The sequence below is a fragment of the Misgurnus anguillicaudatus genome, chromosome 25 (genome assembly GCF_027580225.2).
Source record: "Misgurnus anguillicaudatus chromosome 25, ASM2758022v2, whole genome shotgun sequence".
Taxonomy (NCBI): domain Eukaryota; kingdom Metazoa; phylum Chordata; class Actinopteri; order Cypriniformes; family Cobitidae; genus Misgurnus; species Misgurnus anguillicaudatus.
In genome coordinates this window covers 16872700-16892009 of record NC_073361.2, presented here as the reverse complement: position 1 = coordinate 16892009, position 19310 = coordinate 16872700, and the positions used below count along the sequence as shown (strand labels likewise).

The 19310-nt window shown below is 39.9% G+C and overlaps 1 protein-coding gene and 1 long non-coding RNA gene across 7 annotated transcripts in view; one reads left to right on the top strand and one right to left on the bottom strand.

Annotated features, from left to right (window-relative positions):
- Nucleotides 1–19310, bottom strand: part of ncoa2 (nuclear receptor coactivator 2) — a 96715-nt gene that overhangs the window by 10917 nt on the left and 66488 nt on the right. For all 5 annotated transcript variants that reach the window (XM_073863755.1, XM_073863756.1, XM_073863757.1 and 2 more), the window contains exons 10-17: nt 18802–18949; nt 15847–17104; nt 7944–8139; nt 3726–3926; nt 2581–2820; nt 2188–2317; nt 1810–1972; nt 1385–1681 (exon numbers count right to left, since the gene is read on the bottom strand). In XM_073863755.1, the coding sequence (XP_073719856.1) occupies nt 1385–1681; nt 1810–1972; nt 2188–2317; nt 2581–2820; nt 3726–3926; nt 7944–8139; nt 15847–17104; nt 18802–18949 (2633 nt within the window). The remainder of the gene's footprint in view (nt 1–1384; nt 1682–1809; nt 1973–2187; nt 2318–2580; nt 2821–3725; nt 3927–7943; nt 8140–15846; nt 17105–18801; nt 18950–19310) is intronic.
- LOC129426577 (uncharacterized) lies at nt 3838–9839 on the top strand. 2 transcript variants are annotated; one of them, XR_012368013.1, is made up of 4 exons: nt 3838–3949; nt 8384–8507; nt 9246–9406; nt 9616–9839. It is a non-coding gene; the product is annotated as an uncharacterized lncRNA (long non-coding RNA). The 2 variants fall into 2 exon arrangements; XR_008638478.1 differs by lacking the exon at nt 9246–9406.

Sequence of the window (19310 nt, the reverse complement as noted above, 5' to 3'; positions counted from 1 at the left end):
ATATTATATTATGCTTTACATAATGTGAAGTACTATGGAGGACGGATTAAATGACTTGCATGTAAATAAGTAAATGCACAAACAATTTAGGACCGTCTACCTCATTAACATTGATGGATCTTACCTTAGATTCTCACGTGCAGAATGTTTTTATTATTGTGTTTTATAGTTTATTTTTAATCATTTATTTACATAACAACAATCATATGGCTAACTAATGATTAAAAAATGATTATGTAAATAAATGATTAAAAATAAACTAAAAAACACAATAATAAAAACATGGTAGGATTCATTAACATACAGATACAGAAATAAATTAATGTAGAAATGTATAAATAAATTTAAAAATAAAAATGTGGAACTTTTACTTCATTACTTATATAAATTAATAAATACATAAATGCAGTAATATATATGTATGTATTACTACATTTATTTATTTATGCATTTATGTATTCATTCGTTTATTTACACGTTATTTTTATATCCTCCATAAAGTACAGCAATACTAGCATGTGTGATATAACACATCTATATCGGGTATTTTTGTTTCGAGAAACAAAAATACCTGTCAGGAACTATACAATTTTAATACTAATATAGTAATATTTATACAATATATACTGTATAGTAATACAGTAAATATTAATTATATACATATAATTATATTATATACATTTATTATATATAATAAAAATATATAAATTTTATACATAAGGTCCATGTGATAAGCACTTTACCAATTAAATTAGTAAAATGGAATGCTAAATAAAGATCTAATCACCATTGCAATATAACTATATAATATTGGGAAATATGAAAGTCCATAAAAAATTATTTCAGTACAATTTCACATATTATGATATTAAATAATTTAAAACTAAACAGAAACTGAGGATGACCCCTAAATAAACCCAAAAAGAGGTCAAGAAGCAATTCCTCAAATGACCAGCAGGAGGCAAACATCCAAAGACAGTGCTACTTCAACTGAAATGAATTTAGTAAAATATTGGGGCAGTTTCCCGGACAGGTCTTATCCGACTCACAGACTAAAATGCATGTTTGAGCTGCCTTAATTTAAAAACTACTTGCATTAACATATCTTAACATATATCGGTGCCATTGTTTTGTCTCAAGATGCACACCAGTATTGTTTTTTGTAAGATATGTTTGAAAAAACTACTTAAATATAACTAAGGTTTAGTCGTGGATTAATTTAAACCCTGTCTGGGAAACCACCCCCTTTAGTGTATATGGAGATGCCTAGCAATGACACATTAAGTCTTGAAAAAAAAAGTCACCAACTAAATAAGTAACATACTTTTGTTTAAGACTTAAAATCATACACCCACACTTTCACACGTGACAGTGTAAAATCTACCTGCTGTGCTTGTAGCCTGTGTTGAAGCTGCAATCTGAGAGTATTGGGTTGGTTGGGGACAACCCCAGTGGGCCTGAGTCCTGGCCTGGCCTGCATGCGAAGTATTGGGTAACCGGGTCTCTGCCCCATTTGCCCCGGCATGCCGTGAAAGCTGGGGTCCTGCATGGGGGCATATCCGCCCTGCTGCATGTGGGCTTGAGATGTAGCGTACTGCTGCTGGCCATACATGGGCGGTTTCTGATCCATCATCATGCCGGGGTCCTGACCGGAAAACTGATCCTGCTCCACCGAGTGTGCCTGAATACACATAGGTGATGATACACTTTTAAAACACCAGGTAAGGAATAACGTACATCCAGTCAAATATAATTGCTAATAAACCCTGGAAAAACATTTGGAAAAAGAGACTGTGTAGAGAAAGATACCTGTCCCACCAGTGCAGGGATACCAAGTGCACGGTCGATCTCCTCCAAGCCGTCGAAATCTTTAAGGGCGGAGTAGAGCTGACTAAGGAGGGCTCCTTCATCAGCCGTACCCTCGGGGGCAGCAGGTAACAACACTTCCTCCTGAGAACCGCTATACATGGAACTGAAAATAACCAGAGACCCTCATTAAGTGCATGTCACACTGACACGTGAATCATGGGATATCCATCATGTTATTAGGTGTGGGAGTGTGTGGGTATTTGATGCCGTTTTTGTTATAAAGGAATGGAGACGGGCATGTGCTGTGTTGGTGAGTTTGCACACTAATAAAGATAGGGGTCTAACAATACAATAGTGACAATAATAAATGCTGTTTACCTGTTCTGGCTCCCAAATGGCACCGGCTCTATAGGCATCACGCTGTCTGGCCATGGAGCGGTCTGATTGGGCGGTGCCTGTTGCTGGGGAAACTGGTGGCCAGCCATGCCCATGTCCATGTTAGATTGGGCTGAGGAAAGGATGGCACAAAACACTATTAAAACGGCACAAATATCAGTCAGAGCTGAAAGTGCGATATAATGGCAAGTGTAAAGAAATACAAAAAATTCTTTTAATTTTCTATTTTTAATTATGTTTGATTAGTTTTATTTTATTATAACTTTCTTAAACTTTTTAGTTTTTTTCTAGTTAATTTTTTTATAAAATGTTAGATTTTGTTAATAACACTGCTCATAAATTCTCCAACATGTGTTTTTTTACAGAAAGAGTTACCATTGGGCATCATCTGAGACTGAAGCATCTGCCTTGGTCCCGGCTGGCTGTTGGGTCTCATAGGCATGCCAGCGCCATTGTTGGGTAATATGCGAGCGTGAAGCGCCCCCTGCTGGAGGGGGTGCTGGCCACTGGGAGCGGTCGTGACGGGTGAAGCAGCGTTACCTACGGGACCCGGTCCCTGTGCACCCCATCCGTCCTGCTGCATACCTCCACGAGGACCAGTATTACCCATAACACCTGTAAGATGTTAAAAAAAAGGATTTAAATGTTAATGCATTTAAGAAAATATCAAAGCAGGAAGTAATGCAAGTTGGGACGTTTTATTAAACTATCTGTTTAGATAAATTATAGGCTATGATACTGTTGGCTTATATGATTCCCTCCAGTCATACGATCTTGATCTCATCACCACATATAGGAAATACAGCCAGTTAAAAAGTTATGGCAGTTAAAAAGTTTTTGTCTAACCGAAAATGTGCACAAAAGAGCCTCAGCAAATTTTTCCTAAAGTTATGAGTCACGTATACCTTACAATTCACAGCCGCACCTAATGATCAATTGCATGTGAGCGCAACCCACCACTGGAAAACACAGATGCATGCACACAAGAGGGGGCTTGGTTTTGATATGATTCAGCACTTCTTCCATGCTCTTCTACACATTTGCCTCCTATTTGTCTAACACTGACTGTGCATCGCCAATGGCAATGCAACGTCGGTTTACACGGGTCTGTGCGGGCCGGCGTTAAGTGTCAGAAAAGCCTTGTGCAACACATGCACAAACATTGCCACCATCTCTTTTAAGTATCAGTCAGCAGGAGCGGCAGTCTCGAATGAACACTAAATTAGGTGTTCGCGTGTTTGGACACCCTGCCATTGGAGGGATAGCACAGGCATGAGTTAATGTTGCACTTGAGGTAAATAAATCACTTTAATAGCTAAGGCAAATGTAAATATAGCTAACTTATTTCACCACGACACTGTAATGAGATATCAAAAGCCAAAGCGCTCAATGATCTGAATGCTGTCTAAACCAGCCCTGGCAGGTAGTCAAGCTCTAATGGACAAACTATATTTTTCTTTCTCCTATATTTTTTGTTACGCACACACAGATTTACGGTTTCAACATACCACTGAACTCACCTGCATTGACCATATTGGGTTGATTAGGCATGACAGCGTGGTTTCCCATCATGCCTTGCTGTTGCATGTGTGGGTAGGGGCTGTTGTTCCTCATCATAGGGTACTGACCAGGAGCGCCTTTAGCAGACATGTTCATATCCAAAGATACACTTCTTACGGGAGGAGCTCTGCCGGGCTGACCGGGCCTAGGACCACCGAAATCTGCAAGCATACATACACACATGGTAAATATCTACTTAAGTGTTATGAAGCTGATTGTTGTCCAACATTTTAAAGTTAGGCTATGATTTTTTTCACTCATGTTGGAAAAAGGTAGGTTGATAACTGTACATACAGCGAAACACAGTGAATCTGTACAGAAACAAACACATATTCAGTGTCACTATGAGATGTGATCGCTGTATAGGATTATATGGGTGATTCTCACGAAACCATTGAAACACCACGGCACTAATGATTTTAGCTTTAAAATGTGTAATATAGTAACATTAATAAGCATCAGAATTAACACAATACTGTGTTCTACCTTGCACAATGTGTGATTTCAACATAAGAAGTTATAATTGTAAATTTTATCTCATTTTCTGCTGAAATTCTCATTACCGCAATGTGTCCGGCTGTGTTTGAACATGCGTTATGTTGTAATTTAATCAAATTAACACAAAAATATTAAGAAAAAAAATAAATGAATGTTTTGCTAGACTACTTTAGATGACAGAAAAAATATTTACTGAATATTCTTGTATAATAATAATGAAGAAAAATTAGGAAAATGATGTGTCCATGCCTGATGTTCTCATCCTCCGCAACACTTTTTGAGAACAGTTTAAGCACACATACAGAATTTTAATAAAGTTTGATTTTGAGTGACCAAGCACATGGACCAGTTACTTCAAGATGGCTATCAGGTAAGATCTTTTTTTTTACAGTTAATTTGAAATATTGTCTTGTCAGAATGCTTACACGACATTTTGATTATCATTACCGCAACAGATGCTTATTAAATGTTAATTTAATTAATAGAAGCATAATACTTTGATTTTAAATGCATGTGCAGAATCTCCAAATTATGTTCTTTCAGGTTTGTCATGTCATTTTGAAAATATGTCAGTGTTGATGTTTTCTGACTGTTGCGGTAATGAGATTTTTTAGGACTAATTTTTTAAATTATGTTACAAAAAGTGTTAAATGATAAGTAAAAGTTTTTAAATTAATGTTCCCATTTACTCCAGACTTTTGTTTTTCAATGTCTGGTGGGAAAAAAAGTAAATTTAAGCCATTTTTACATTTTCATGCTTGACATTTTTAAAACCAAGTTTTCGTGAGAATCACCCATATAGGAAGGTAGCCGATTACATAACATGCATGCACACAGGGCAAAGCTCAAACTGAATGGGTGTTATACTGGGCCTAATCTTATTACGTCAGGGTGTGTGAGTGCATCCTAACTGTGAATGATAAGGCACCTATAGAATTGTTTATATGCAATATCTGATGTAAGGTTTCCATGATTTAGTTGTTTTTTTGTTTGCATGAACATGAGGAAGTGTTAACAAAAATTATTGTAGGCTTAGAATATCTGCATGTTTATTGAAACACATTGAGAAAAAACAATATGTATTCTTTAGAAACAATAGGTAAAACAATAGGCATTATTAAACTATGAATGTTTCAAAGCATATGGGCCATATTGTCATCACACCCCTATGTTGAACCTCATCACATTTATCGTTTCATTTAGTGATAGGTGCATTTGATATTTTTATTCAATTATAAAATCTTCAAATTTTTAGTCTGATCAAATAGTCAACAAACCTGTTTAAACATGTGATTAATATTAGCAAAGATATTATTGATAAAGAAGATTAAGCACTCCTATTACTATAAATGGTTTTGTCTAGATGGAATACAGCTACAGCCTCAATCTTGCAAGATGTTGGGTTTAGTGTTAGGTTTGGTAGTAGGATTAGGCAATCCTTCCAGAAAAACGCGATAATGCGATTGAATGATTTAACGCATAATCAGCCAAAGTCTGCATAGTTATGCGGGGGGCACACTTTTTTTAAATACGCCACACTTTCGCAGCATAAATTGAAGATTTCCATGCTCAAAATAAGTGGGGCTAGCATTATTTCAGAATCCCCGCTTTATCGTAGAAAAAATCACATATATCTTAGCAGAAAGTTGAAAAATGTTGCATTTACCTCACACAAGCGCGGCCATGTCCCCTGTTGCCATGGGAACGTTATGAAGAGATGTGATTATGTGACGTTAACATTATTGAAAAGCTGCAAAAGCTGAAAACAAGTCCCGCTCTTTTTTCAAGTTCCCGCAATTTTTGCAAGTTCCCGCAATTTCATTGCATAAAATTTCATAAATATAACGCATATTCCATCGCAGTTTTTAAGATAACGTGCTGCAAGATCAAGGATTTTTGCCCGCAACAATCACAAAAAAACTCTGATTAGGATAAAAACATTGCTCATGCGGCAAGGATATTAGATTTATTTAGTTATTTGTGTTCACTGACACGATTTTCCCTCTTTTTATGTCAATGAGCAAAAATGTCTCTTTTACTCGTCTCAAATTTCTATATAGGCTACTGTTTTTTGTGTCCTCGAGCATGACTTTCATTTTTCTGTCATTTAGTATTGTTTTTTCAATTTTTAACATTGTTGCTTGGGGTTGAAATGACTCTGGTTCACATGATGCAACAAACACCTATTTTAAAAACACAAGCAACACACATGACACTCCAAACACATATTTTAAATTCGCGTCCCTCGGAAGAGCAGTCACCAGCCGCCACTGATCCTAACCCAAACCCCAACTCTAACCTCAACCCTAAATAACAACAGTTTAATTTTTTTTTTTTTTTTTTAGAAACAAATACATAAAATAACATCCTTATTAGGCATGGGCCGGTTACCGGTTTCAAGGTATACCGAGGATTTAAACAGTAAAAGTTTCAAAACCACTAAAATGTTCTGTGATACCATCTCCAAGGTATGAGCAGTGTTTATACAAAATTCATTAAATAATTAAGTCATGTGATTGATTTGATGTTTACATTTAATTTACATTACAAAAATATTATATATTTTTTGAAGCACATTATAATTTAAAGGCTTTATTTTTACCTGACATTTGAAAATAATACATTTTAGTGTTGCAATGCCAATACCGCAACACCGTGGTATTTTTGCTAAAGTTTATCATTGTGCCAGAATCTTATACAGGCCCATGTCTAATCCTTATCCAAACCCTAAATCTGGGGTGGGAGGGAGAATAAAGAACACATATATAACATAAAGAGCACATATACTGTATAACATTGAGATCAAAGGAGTGGAGAACATAGAACAAGGGTGACTTAAATTATATTTTTAAACCCTACCAACCCTTTTCCAAATCCTTGAAATCCCAATGTTTTATATTTTTCTAAACCCCCATTCACTTATCTCCTTAACCCAACTTCAAGGTCCTTTGTTCAACATTATCTTTTTCTTTATTTTAAATTTGTGTTTCTTTCGCCCTATCCCCCTTTCTTCACCCCACCCCTCTTCTTTCAAAACCCAATTTATGACAGTCCAAAAAGAACGCCTCCCTATTTTAATCTGACTTTTAACTTGGCCCCTCCTGTATCTGTCTGTCTTTTAAACCAGAGTTGAATGTTAAAGAGATATTTTTATATGCTTTATTATGATTGTGATTTGATTTTACATTTATTTGTATATTTTCTTTCTCTTTTTATCCCAAATATCACGTTTTAAAGTGTACCTGTGCCTGAGCCAGCATACGAAGCGTTCAGTTCCCCTAAAATAAATTAATAAATAATAAATAATAATAATAATAATAATAATAAATATATAAAATAAATAAATATTTATATATAAACAAATAAATAAATAAATAGGCATGAAAAATGTGTGCTCATGAAGGCGAAAAACAATATATAGAAATTCGCGCTGAGTGTCACAAAAAAGACATTTGTGCTTAAAGACACGGAATAAAATTAAAAACCGTGTCCATGAACATGCATAAATAAATCAAATATTTCGTGAATATACAATAAAAATGCCTTGAATTAGGGTTGCATATACAGTGTACAGTATACATATACTGCAACAAAAGTACGATTAGTATGCTATTCTGAACACGACCCATGTCATTTCCTTGACTGTAGCATCATCTGCTACTGGTGTGCGTGTTACTCACTCTGTTGGCCCACAGCCTGTAGTGCTCTCTGTTGCTGGGCGCTCATGCTGGCTCCGCCCTCCCCAGTCATCTGCAGGATGTCATTGATGATTGACTGCTTGTCCACGGCAGCAGGAAGAGAGACAGGCCGAGGCTCGGAGAACAGACCCGGTTGACTGTTCTGTAGATCATCCAGGATATCATCTAATTCACTCGACTACACAAAAACAGAAAGCATTTCAATTAGCTGCTGTATAGAAATATATGAATATTTGTGCATGTCATCTCCAGATATATATCAAATGATGCTTTAATCTTTAAGATTTATTTTTTACAAATCTATACACAATTTATGTCATTGAATTGACTCAAAACTCTTAAACTGATTGGAAAGTCTAGTGGGTTTAGACCACAGCAGGAAAACAAATATGAGTCTTCTGAAACACACCCTCTCTCGGCAGACACACACGACTGGCTGGAATCTAGGACACATTTCACGTCGAGTTAAAGGAGGCTAGCTGATCACTACTCCATTTGCCATGCTTCAGTTACCATCTTTAAATCCTAGATTACTTCTCCATCACAGTAAGATCTTCTAAATGCATGCACACAGCGCACACACACATACTGCGTGGTTCACAACACAGCTTAAATTTTAAATACATAATCGATTTTATTATAAATGCTTTCATCTCCATCATATGCTTTTAAACATATTTATTACCCTAGAAATCCAAACGTACGCTTGGCTATAAGTGCACAGCAGCTGTAAAGTACCTACAGCGCATAAGAAAGACCTTCCTCGATGCATCGCAACTTTATCTCAACAGGCTGAGCTGGACTTTGTCTGACAGAGCTCATATCAGAACAGCTCTTCAATAAATAAAGTATCTTACCACACTGCATCTATCACAAAATACTTATATGAGACTCAGTCTACTGTATACAAGCACTTCACATATTAGCATGTAAACATTAATGATGGTTATTTTGGTAGTATGTGCATTCGATGGGGATCAAACCCACAATGTTTACTGTGCTATGCATGCATACACATCTTATGTTAAAGTCATCATAATAATTCAGACTTAATTTCTTCACTCCACCACAAGGGGACAGCATGTGCGGCATGTCGAATAACACAGACACAAAAGACCAGTGCACTACGCAGACTGATAAATCACTTGGAAAATTCTAGAAGCAAAAGTCAAAATCAGTTTTATGTCTACGAATAAACCAAAATAGAGAAGTTATTGTCCATAATAATGTAAATGATTGAAGCAGCATGACTTATCTGTGTCTGTGTTTATATGGGACGCTAAGGGTCAAAGCTCAAATGCTGTACATTATCATGCAGATGGAAAGTCGGTCTTGAGGCAGCATCTCTGCAGCCTAATAAAGCCGTTTGTCTCTCCTGCCGTTACGGTGGAGGCAAAGGGCTACGCAAACAGGAAGAGAGCGGAGAGGAGGGACTACTTAATGAGGTCAGTCTCCTTGTGTAGCTCTCCCACATCTCATCTATACACACTTGTGCGAGCACCACCTGTCCCTGGCTGCCCTTTTGTCAGAGTAAACCTGCTGTTGATTATTATACTGTCCTTGTTTTCCTCCATCTCACACGCTGCTTGTTTTAGCCTCCTACTTCTGTTCCACTGTCCAATTATCACCCCCCTCTCTCCTGTGTATTCTCCAGGCTCGCTCGCTCAGACCGGAAAGTGGCCGTGCATTAGCATGGATTCTTATTGCACCGAGCTGCACCTCCACGGATCACTTGCTCGCCACTCGGCGGGAGAGCTGACGTCAGCGCGATGCCGAGCCAATCGTGGAAAACCTCCCTGCGTGGAGATCTATGAGACCTGCGGTTCTCATTATCAGATACAATAACACTTACAGTAAAACCTATGTAGTGCACAATCATTTACACTCCTGTGATTCATTTGAAGTAGGTACTTGAAAAATTATTTATTTTATTTTATATTTAATAAAGTAACAATAATAAAGCTTTGGTATAAAAAAGTATTTTTAACAGTAAAAGATCCATGGACTGTACTTAAGGCGTGCTAAAAAAATTAAATGCAAATCCTAATTTATCCGAACATGAATATCATGATAGCAAAAAAAATATATTATTTCGGTAACACTTTACAATAAGGTTGTATTTGTAAATTAGTACATTGATAAATCCATTAGCTAACATGAACTAACAATGAGCAATTAAGGTGCTCACATTATCCCAACCTAACCGCCCCAGAGTACGTTTGACCCCCAAAGCCTGGTTCATTTGAGTAGTGTGATCGCTCTGTACTGTGCCCGAGTATTGTTTGGTTAAATTGCGCCCTGACCGGCTTGCAGAGGTGGGCTCGGGCGCTGTTCACTTGGGTTGAGGCGCAGAGCGCGCTGTGTGATTGAAAATCATGGCAGAGCGCGGTTCAAAAAGAAAAATGTCAATTGTGCGAGCACTCAGCTTGATCTTGATTACGTGAATGTCGGAGCTGCACACACGACAGATCAACTAAGCTATATGATAGGCATGTGAGAGGGCTGTGTGTCATCACACACCAAGTGTCTCAGGATAAAAAACACAGATTTAATATTACGATGGTTTCCAGTGTTAAGACTACGCTTTACTTCCTGATTTCTTTAAAACTATCGCATCCTAATGACGAAAGCGCGCACGGGCTCTGGAGGAGTAGGGAGGGGGGACAATCACGTTCGGCACAGTTCGGTTATGGATAATATGAGTGCGCCATTACTTTTTAGCATTTATTCATCTTTGTTAATGTTAGTTAATGCTTATTCAGTTCACGTTAGTTCATTGAGCATTAACAAATGTTTACAACTTCTGGTTTTAAATTTATTAGTAAATGCTGAAATTGACAAATGCAAGCTAATAAGTGCTATAAAAGTATTGATCATTGTTATGGCGCTTTTCCATTGCATAGTACCCCACAGTTTGGTTTGGGTCAGGTCGGGTCAGCTCTTTCACTTTGGCTTGGTTAGCTTTTCCATCGAGTTTAGTAACACTTCGGAGTGCGAGGGATAATAGGCGTGTCATTATATTTGCGCTGCATATATATCTGTGCTGTGACATCATACAAGTGAGAGCGTCTTCTTGTACATTCAAAAATTCATTTATTTCTCAGTCCGCCACAAAATTAAAATTGAGCACCACAAATAGATGTTTTCACATCACGTTTATCACTACCTCTGTCTCACATGACAGTTTCTGTACAAATACCCGTGGCATCAGTCGACGCGCCCCGCTGAGCCTCATTTAAGTTGCATTTAAGCATATATGCAGAGGTGCGTGTTGCGAATGTGGCGCCACAAACTGCAAGTCTGGAAAAAACTGGTATGGTGTTCATGATTCTCAACCTGTGGATGTTTTTCATCGCTAAAAACGAGTTTGGGAACTTATAGCAGAGCACAGATGACAACATGTTTGCTCGAGACAGCGCAAGCTAGCATGAAGGTAAAGCTAATCTTTTACATTATAGCGATGACGCTGGTAGTGACGATTTTCTCAGACCAATCAGTGATCTACAGTGTTTTCGAGTCACGTTTTGGTATAAGCTCGGGTCGCTTGGAACCCCAACCAAGGTGGTACTAAAAAAAAGTTTTGGTTACTACATACTGCACCCAGTGGAAAAGCTCCCAAAAGTAAGCTGACCCGACCCAAACTAAACCGTGGGGTACTATGCAATGGAAAAGCACCATTAGTTCATGTCAGCTACTATAGTAACTAGTGTTTACAAATACAACCTTTTAGTAAATTTTCAAATAGCTACAGTAATATACAGTATCATAATACTGTTATTCGATACTTCATACATTTTTTTATAAAAATGTATATCTATAATTATTCAAAAATGCAAAACACTACAATTGTTTACTCATTAATAATGTTTAACAACAAGCTCAACAATTTTTTGTGAAAATTACCGATTTAACCCAAGCAAATCTATAAATAAAATAAAGCTGTACATGCAAAACACAAAGTCCAAAAAGGAAATAAGATAACTTCAGAGTGGGTTAGTGGGCAGGAGCATGCCTGCAGGGGTAAGAGGGGTTAGGAGGTTAATTAATACATAGAGAAACTACCACCAATGAAATGACAAAGTCAGGGAGGGGAAAGCTGTCTGCACCGCATGTGTGTGTATGTGTATGTATGTATGCATGTAACTCAGGTCCTAAGGGTACAGATTAGAGCTCGGGATTGGAAGGGCAGAGGACTGACATCCTATCCTGAGTCACACTTCCTGCTGCCGACACACACGTGTGCCCTCATAAGCACACACTGAAACTGTTGGCGTCAGACTGTACATGCAAACACACACAGATGCACATACAAAGCAAACATACAGAAGCAAACTCAGGAAAAGACAAACCAGTGTGGCCACCAACAGAAACACCTTAGTTTAATATACAAAGTAATGTGTGTGTTTCTCAGAGAGGAAAGCATTGATCTGAAACCTTGCTGCCGCTATAAGAAGCTGCATACAAAGCTACCCGTTGCAATGCATCGTGGGATTGTGGATATTCTGTTATCATTTTATCATTCTCATGTTGTTATAAACCGGTATAAATGTCTTTGTTCTAATGAACACGAAGGAAGAGATTTTGAGGAATGTTTGTAAGCAAATGGATCATGAGCCCCATTCACTTCCATAGTAGGAAAAAGAATACTATGGAAGTGAATAGGGCTCATAAACGGTTTGGTTACAAACATTTCGCAAAATATCTTTCTTCATGTTCATTACTTATGCAGGGTTCCCACACCTTAGTTAACTTCAAATTCAAGGACCTTTCAAGGACTTTCCAGGTCTAAAACTCTCAAATTTAAGGACTAAATGTAGGGACACGTTTCAAGTGAGAGCAAGGTTACACTGTGTTACCTTTTAAAGATACATTGTTACAGTTCCCTTTTGAGGGAACTCGCGCTGCGTTACTGCGGTGACAATTTGGGGATGCCTCCAGGGGTAAGTGCATCTGAATGTGTATATAAAATTCAACCAATGGTGAAGCTTAACGACAAAGACAGGGTGACGCGGGAGCCAGGAAGTTTATCGCTACCTGAAATATTGCCTACACTACACATGGAATAATATGGATTTTTTTTCTAGAAAGCTTCTTGCATAAAATAGATTCAAGCACTTTCAATGACCTTTATCTATGCATGTATTTTTCAACAACTTCCCAGGGCTTGAATTTTTCCCCCCAGATTCACAAACTTTCAAGGATTATTGGGAACCATGCTTATGGATTATAAGTGTGCTATTAATGCCCTAAAATGATGCTTAGGTTAGTTTACTAGAGCACTAGTGAGGCACGCTAGGAAATACAGGTCCTGGGTGACAAAAATATGTACATCTGGGTCACTTCCACCTCCCACCATAAAACTACATTACTGAAAGCCACGTTGTCCTAAACCAGTTCAGGGTTTTAATATTAATCAGACTGTAAACTCCAAAAATAACCCTGTGCATTGAACAATACTGATGGAGTCTTTCCTGTTCTTACATTACAGATGAAGAATGAAGCTAGCAACTAGAAGATCATGGGTTTTGAACCCCAGCCATTACACATTTTGATTAACTACAAAGCATGTATGTACAGTAAATCACTGTAAAAATGCAAAATTGTAACAAGTCAGCAGTGGGCAAACTTCACAAACTGGAGAATTATTTAGCTCTTAGCTATCATGACCTTTATTACAGATCCCTGTTTCCTCTTCATTCTCAGCTGTGTTTCTATCACACCAGCCTGCCACTCATTAAAGTTGTGAGAGGTCACAGTCTTTCTGGATCTTTCTTAAATAAAATAAATAGTATATAAATAGTGAAAAATGCACTATGCTAGCATTCAACTCTAAAAGAGTTTGTTGCTATGCATTCTGGGATTGCCTTCTTTATAAAAAATATGAATGGAATAATCCGACTTTTGTATCAATGTATCTTAAAGACCACCTACCGTTTAAGACACCTTTCACATGCATTTGTGGCCTGATGGTTAATGAGCTAGGCTTGTAACCCTAATGCTGCGTCCAGACCAGCCGCGGAAGAGGCGTCAAGCATGAATGATTTTAATGTTAAGTCAATGTAAAGACGCGTTGACGCGCGTCTAGAGGTCTCGCGGCGCAAATGAGTGATTTAGCGCTGCGCGTTTGACACGATTCTGCCTCATCCGCGCGTCTAGTTCGCTCGAGTAGCGTGAATTGAGTGTTGCCGCGGTAAACGCGCGAGTTGAAAATTTTGAACTTTGCCGGAAAATCGTGCCACGTTAACCAATCAGGAGCTTGCTCTAGTAGTGACGTGATTACAGGAAGAGTCGCAAAAGCCTATGGAAGGCCCTCCCATCACGCGAATTTCCGCGTGAATGTCTCGATGACTAGAATTTCACGTGTGGCTTTCACGCGCGAATGAAGGGAGTAAACTCAAAATGTTCAAGCGGCAAACTAGACGCGAATTTGACACCTCAAACGCGGCTGGTGTGAACCCACAGTAAGGTCATCGATTCGACCCTCACGACCAATAGGTAGCGACTGAGGTGCCCTTTGCCCAGTTGCTGTTTGGGTGCTGCAGTGATGGTGTGTTCACTATTCACTGGGGTGGGTTAACGCAGAGGTCAAATTTCGAGTATTCAACAATCACGTAACTTCACCAATGACACCTACAAATGTTATCTAGATGGGCTGCACACTAGAGGTTGCAACACAGCATCTCTCTCTCTTTCGTCATTCCACATTGTACCCAACTTGTGTCTATAATTCGTGTCGGAGCATCTCCTGCTTCAGTCTTCTCATCCTGCTCTGTAAATGACTGTGCCCTGTGTTCTCAACGACGCTGGTTGCACTCCAGGACAACTCTGGGTCTTTTCCTAGTAACCAAGGGGCGGCGTGGTCATTACGCTAACAGGATCTGCTACCAAAGCCCAACGCTTTGATTTGACAACTATGACTCAATTTGAGGCTCAATCAACAGCTTTTAAAAGAGACGCAGGAGATGTAATGAAGACAAACATACACACACATACACAGGATAATCTCTCTATTCTGTTGCCGGGCCCCAGACATTTCTCTGGCTTTACCGCCTCTGTGCCAGGCCTGATTGGTGCCCGGTGCCAGCTCTGCAGGGCATGTGCCAACCGCTGTGCCAGATGAGATGCGACAAGCGCAACCGAGATGCTTTTTTCAAATGTCACAGAGGCGCTTCTGAGAAAGTCCTGCCAGTTTCCCACAGAATCGACTTCCTGTGTCAGAAGAGCTGAGAGATAGAGAGAGAGAAAGGGAGAGCTGAAGTTGCTCGCTCTCTCTTTCTCTCCAGCTGGTTGAGTCATTTATATCCCTGCTGTTACCATACTGCCTCGATCTGGGGCTTCATTGGCCGGTTTATAAATCTGTTGTTTGCTCCACTTTTACGCCCAAATAGAGAAAAAATAAAAGAGAATGAAAAGAACAGGGCACAAGGGATGCATGCAGTACAGAACAAACAGACAAGCAGGAGATAAGAGTGTCTGAATGTGTTAATTTCAGACGTTACATTGGTTGCTTGTGTGTGTGTGAATGTACCACCGACATTGCACTGAATTCAGCAACATCTTCCAACAACTTTAGTGTCAAAAACATAAACGAAATCCTAAATTAGGTTTAGTTTTCTTCACGTTTTAAGTTTTTTGTCCAACAAGTTTCCAACAAGATAAAAATTGTTTATGCATTTGACAGACAAACTGACTTGCTATGCATTTTATCAGCATGTGCATTCCCTAGGAATCGAAACCATGACCTTTGCGCACTGCTAATACAACTAAGCTACAAGAACATTATAACTTCTTAAGGATGCGGTTTAAGATAATTTAACTTGAAGGTATAAAAAAAATCATCAAACAAATATTGCCAATAAGTTGAGAAGATGATGACATCACTGACCTGCTCCACCCGGTCATACCCTCCGTCATTCTTCTCCGTTTTGATTCCAGGCATCTTCCCGCACTCCACTTTTATCTCCCCAGGCTCCATCTTGATGCCTTTGTCCTTGAGTACGTTGTCATCTTTATCCAGTAGGTAGCGCAGCAGAGCATTGTCTTTCTTTTTGGGGCTAACGGGTTCTTCCTTAATTGCTAAATCTGCAACGTTAGTCGTCCTGCCAGCAGAATCCTGACACATCTCCTTTCCCGTGGCCTCGGCCGTGAGTTTGGCCAAGTCGACGGGCGATGAGCTGTTCTGGAGAAGTCTGTGAAGAATCTTATGCTTCTCTTTGAGGGAGGTAGCGTGTGACGCGATTCCCGCTCCGGTCTGAGGGCCCATGCCACCGTTCCCTAGACCACCAGTGGGATCCTTACAGCCCGGCTCTCCGCCGCCCATCAGAGGCGGAGAGGTGGACTCGATAGGCTCAGTTTTAGTGGTGAGAAGCTGTAGCAGTTTAGTGTGGCCTTTGTTGTCACGTAGCCGGTTTTGTGGGTCACCGTCAGGATTGTTAAATTGGCCGATGTTGCCCTTTTCATCTCTTGGCTGATCGATGCAGTCGTCCTGACTTGGTTCTGATTGGTTCTGCTCTCCGAATGAATCGGAGGCGCCCATTTTGTTCATGAGGTGAGGATTGACGCCCACTCCAGCTGGCGATCCCAACTTCCTTTCCGGCGAGCCCAGCGATTGGCCTAAGCTCACGCCGTGGCACTCGCTAAGCGCCTGCAGGGCGTTAAGCGAACTGCTTGTGTAACCATGGTTACCACCTGCCCCACCATTGCCACCTGTACTGCTACTACACATGCCTGCCGGCGAATGGAGGCTGCCCGCTGGGGAAAACTGAGGTGGGGGCAAGCGCGGAGAACCTGCCACTCCAGGACTGGCTCGGTGGCGCGGAGACAACATGCCTGGACTGCCCTGAGATGGGCTGCTTAACTTCAGTGGATACCCACTGCCCTGGGGGGTGGCGGCCTGCATGGTTGCCGAATGGTTCATTGTTCCCGGGCAGCCGAAACGGTGACCCTGCACTGGGCCGATGGCGCCGGGCTCCTTCTGTCCACCGGGGAAAGGGGAGGTGGATGTGTTACTGCTGATGGTGGCATCCTGCCCCTGGGGGGCACCAGAGGAACCAGCTGTGTTGGGAGAGCTCATTGGGTTCATGGATTTGCCCATCGCCTGATTAGATCCAAGGTCTGGAGTCATCCCACAGACGGACTGCTCCCTGCAAACAAAATAAACAATACACATCAGTACATCTAATAGAGCAGGGTTGTCCAAGGTCGGTCCTGGAGGGCCTGTGTCCTGCAGAGTTAGTCTGCCTAGTAAGACCTTGATTAGCTGGATCAGGTGTGTTTGATTAGGGTTGGAATAAAACTCTGCAGAGACACCGGCCCTCAAGGAGCAGGAGTGGACACCCCTGTAATAGAGTCAGGATTATCTTAGTTTTATGTCACTTTCAACAGATTTTCATTATTATAAAAGCAACATGCAAAAAAAACAATCCCTCACACCATTCTCAATTGGTTGGCATGCGCTATTGTCGACAATGGCATTTTAATTGTGATCCATGTAATAAAAATTGATTTCCATGCATAAAGGAGTAAATTCCAATGAAACTATTTCATTACATTAATCCAGCGTAGTCATTTGTTAAATTAATCTCATACACAGGAAAGGCTCTTCCACAGCACCGAAAAAGGAATCGGGGAAAATAAGCTTAGCGGAATTTCGGGAATAGCTTCATTAACTAAAGTATGTTTCAACAGATAAGGTTAAAGGAACTACAAACGGTATCGCTCATCCTTCAAAACAAGCCATGTGACAGAGAAATCGTGGCGCTGTGCTGATAGATCTCTCTCATAATGTAAAACACACCTCAGGGTGTAAAGCTTTCACCGAGCTACATACTAAAAGAGGCTTTTGCTGAAAACGCATAGAGCTGCTTTTGTTCAGTGTGCAGGATGAATCAATGGTCAAGCTATACTGCGTGTTATTGTGTTAGAGATGCTGTGCTTTAAGACAACCGCCTCCCTGCTGTGAGCTCACCCTGGGTTTAATGTTTATCTGTGCTCGACACCCCAGCCTAAACACTGCTGCTATTGTCTCAGAAAGCAAGGCCGTAGTCCTTCCTCACACGCGGAGAGCAGCTAACATATAAAACTGTTCATAACTGCCTGCTGTGGATCCAGGCTTTACTTGGGCAACTGCGGGCCAATACGCCCAACTTGGTTTGGTCGCCCTTTTCTATGCATCCACTGTTACTTGGGGACTGGAGAGTTCAAGCTACACAAAGACGGCTTAAACTTCATACAAGTGGTCTGTATGACGTGTCCAAGCTCACTCAAGTTGCAATATCTTTGTTTATCTAAAAACTTTATCACACAAAATGTATTGATTCAAAATATAATTGCATGGAGTCCTATATAGTACTGCAGTCCACAATAATTGTAATGGAATTAAAAAGAGCAATTATTACATTCTTCAAATTTTCCACAGAAAAAATGAAAGCACATTGTTTGTATTTAGTTAACTCTATTCTTAATTAAATCAGCGATAAAAATCCGAGGAATATCAGGGTTGAAATGAAGTTGTTTGCCAACGTGTAGCTGTGACTTATGGGAGTCGTGTTATTCTTGGTTGCGGTGGAATGTTTGGAGACCAGCGTCGGCCTCTGGGAAAACACGCTTGAATGTTCTCACATGACGGTGAGATTTCAGCGTACGGTCAATTAGCTGGGCTTGTCAGAACTAGAAAACGCTATGTGTTGCCGAATCACACAGGAAGCAGGGACAGGGTCGGAAATGACAGCACACACACTCAAACAGGTAGCTCACACACATCTACAGAAGGAAACACTATTGCATTTGAGTAAAACTTCACACTTTACAGATTCACACGTAGCGATGGAGTAGCGGGTACCTTTGTAAGATGTGTAGGGACATGTAGAGCTGCGGCTCATTGGTGGCTGGTGAGCGAACCAGTTTGCTCTTGGTGTGAGCCGAGACGATGGTCCCGTCAGACAGGGAAAACCGGTAGATGGGACTGAATGCCTGCCCGTGCCTCAGCACTACAAAACACACAAACATTCTTTTGATAAACTGCATATGATAATGTACATTGAGAAATACTGCAACATATGTGAATAACAAATACAAAAGATAAGCTTGAAATTAATAAGGTTACCAAACTTGCATTTATCGGTTTCTTGTCATGTTCTTATACAAAAAATGTCCAATAAAGTTTTGTAAATTGCTAGATTAACTTTACAAACAAACACTTACATGTTTTCCCTATTTAAAGACTGTTACATGAGTAGTTGGCACAAAAAGTGGCGATTTTTTAAGGGGATTAAAAATGAGAACTATTATAACTTAACTATAACTAAGTTTGAGCGAGAGGGGGAGCTGTCAAGTGATGATATTACTCGA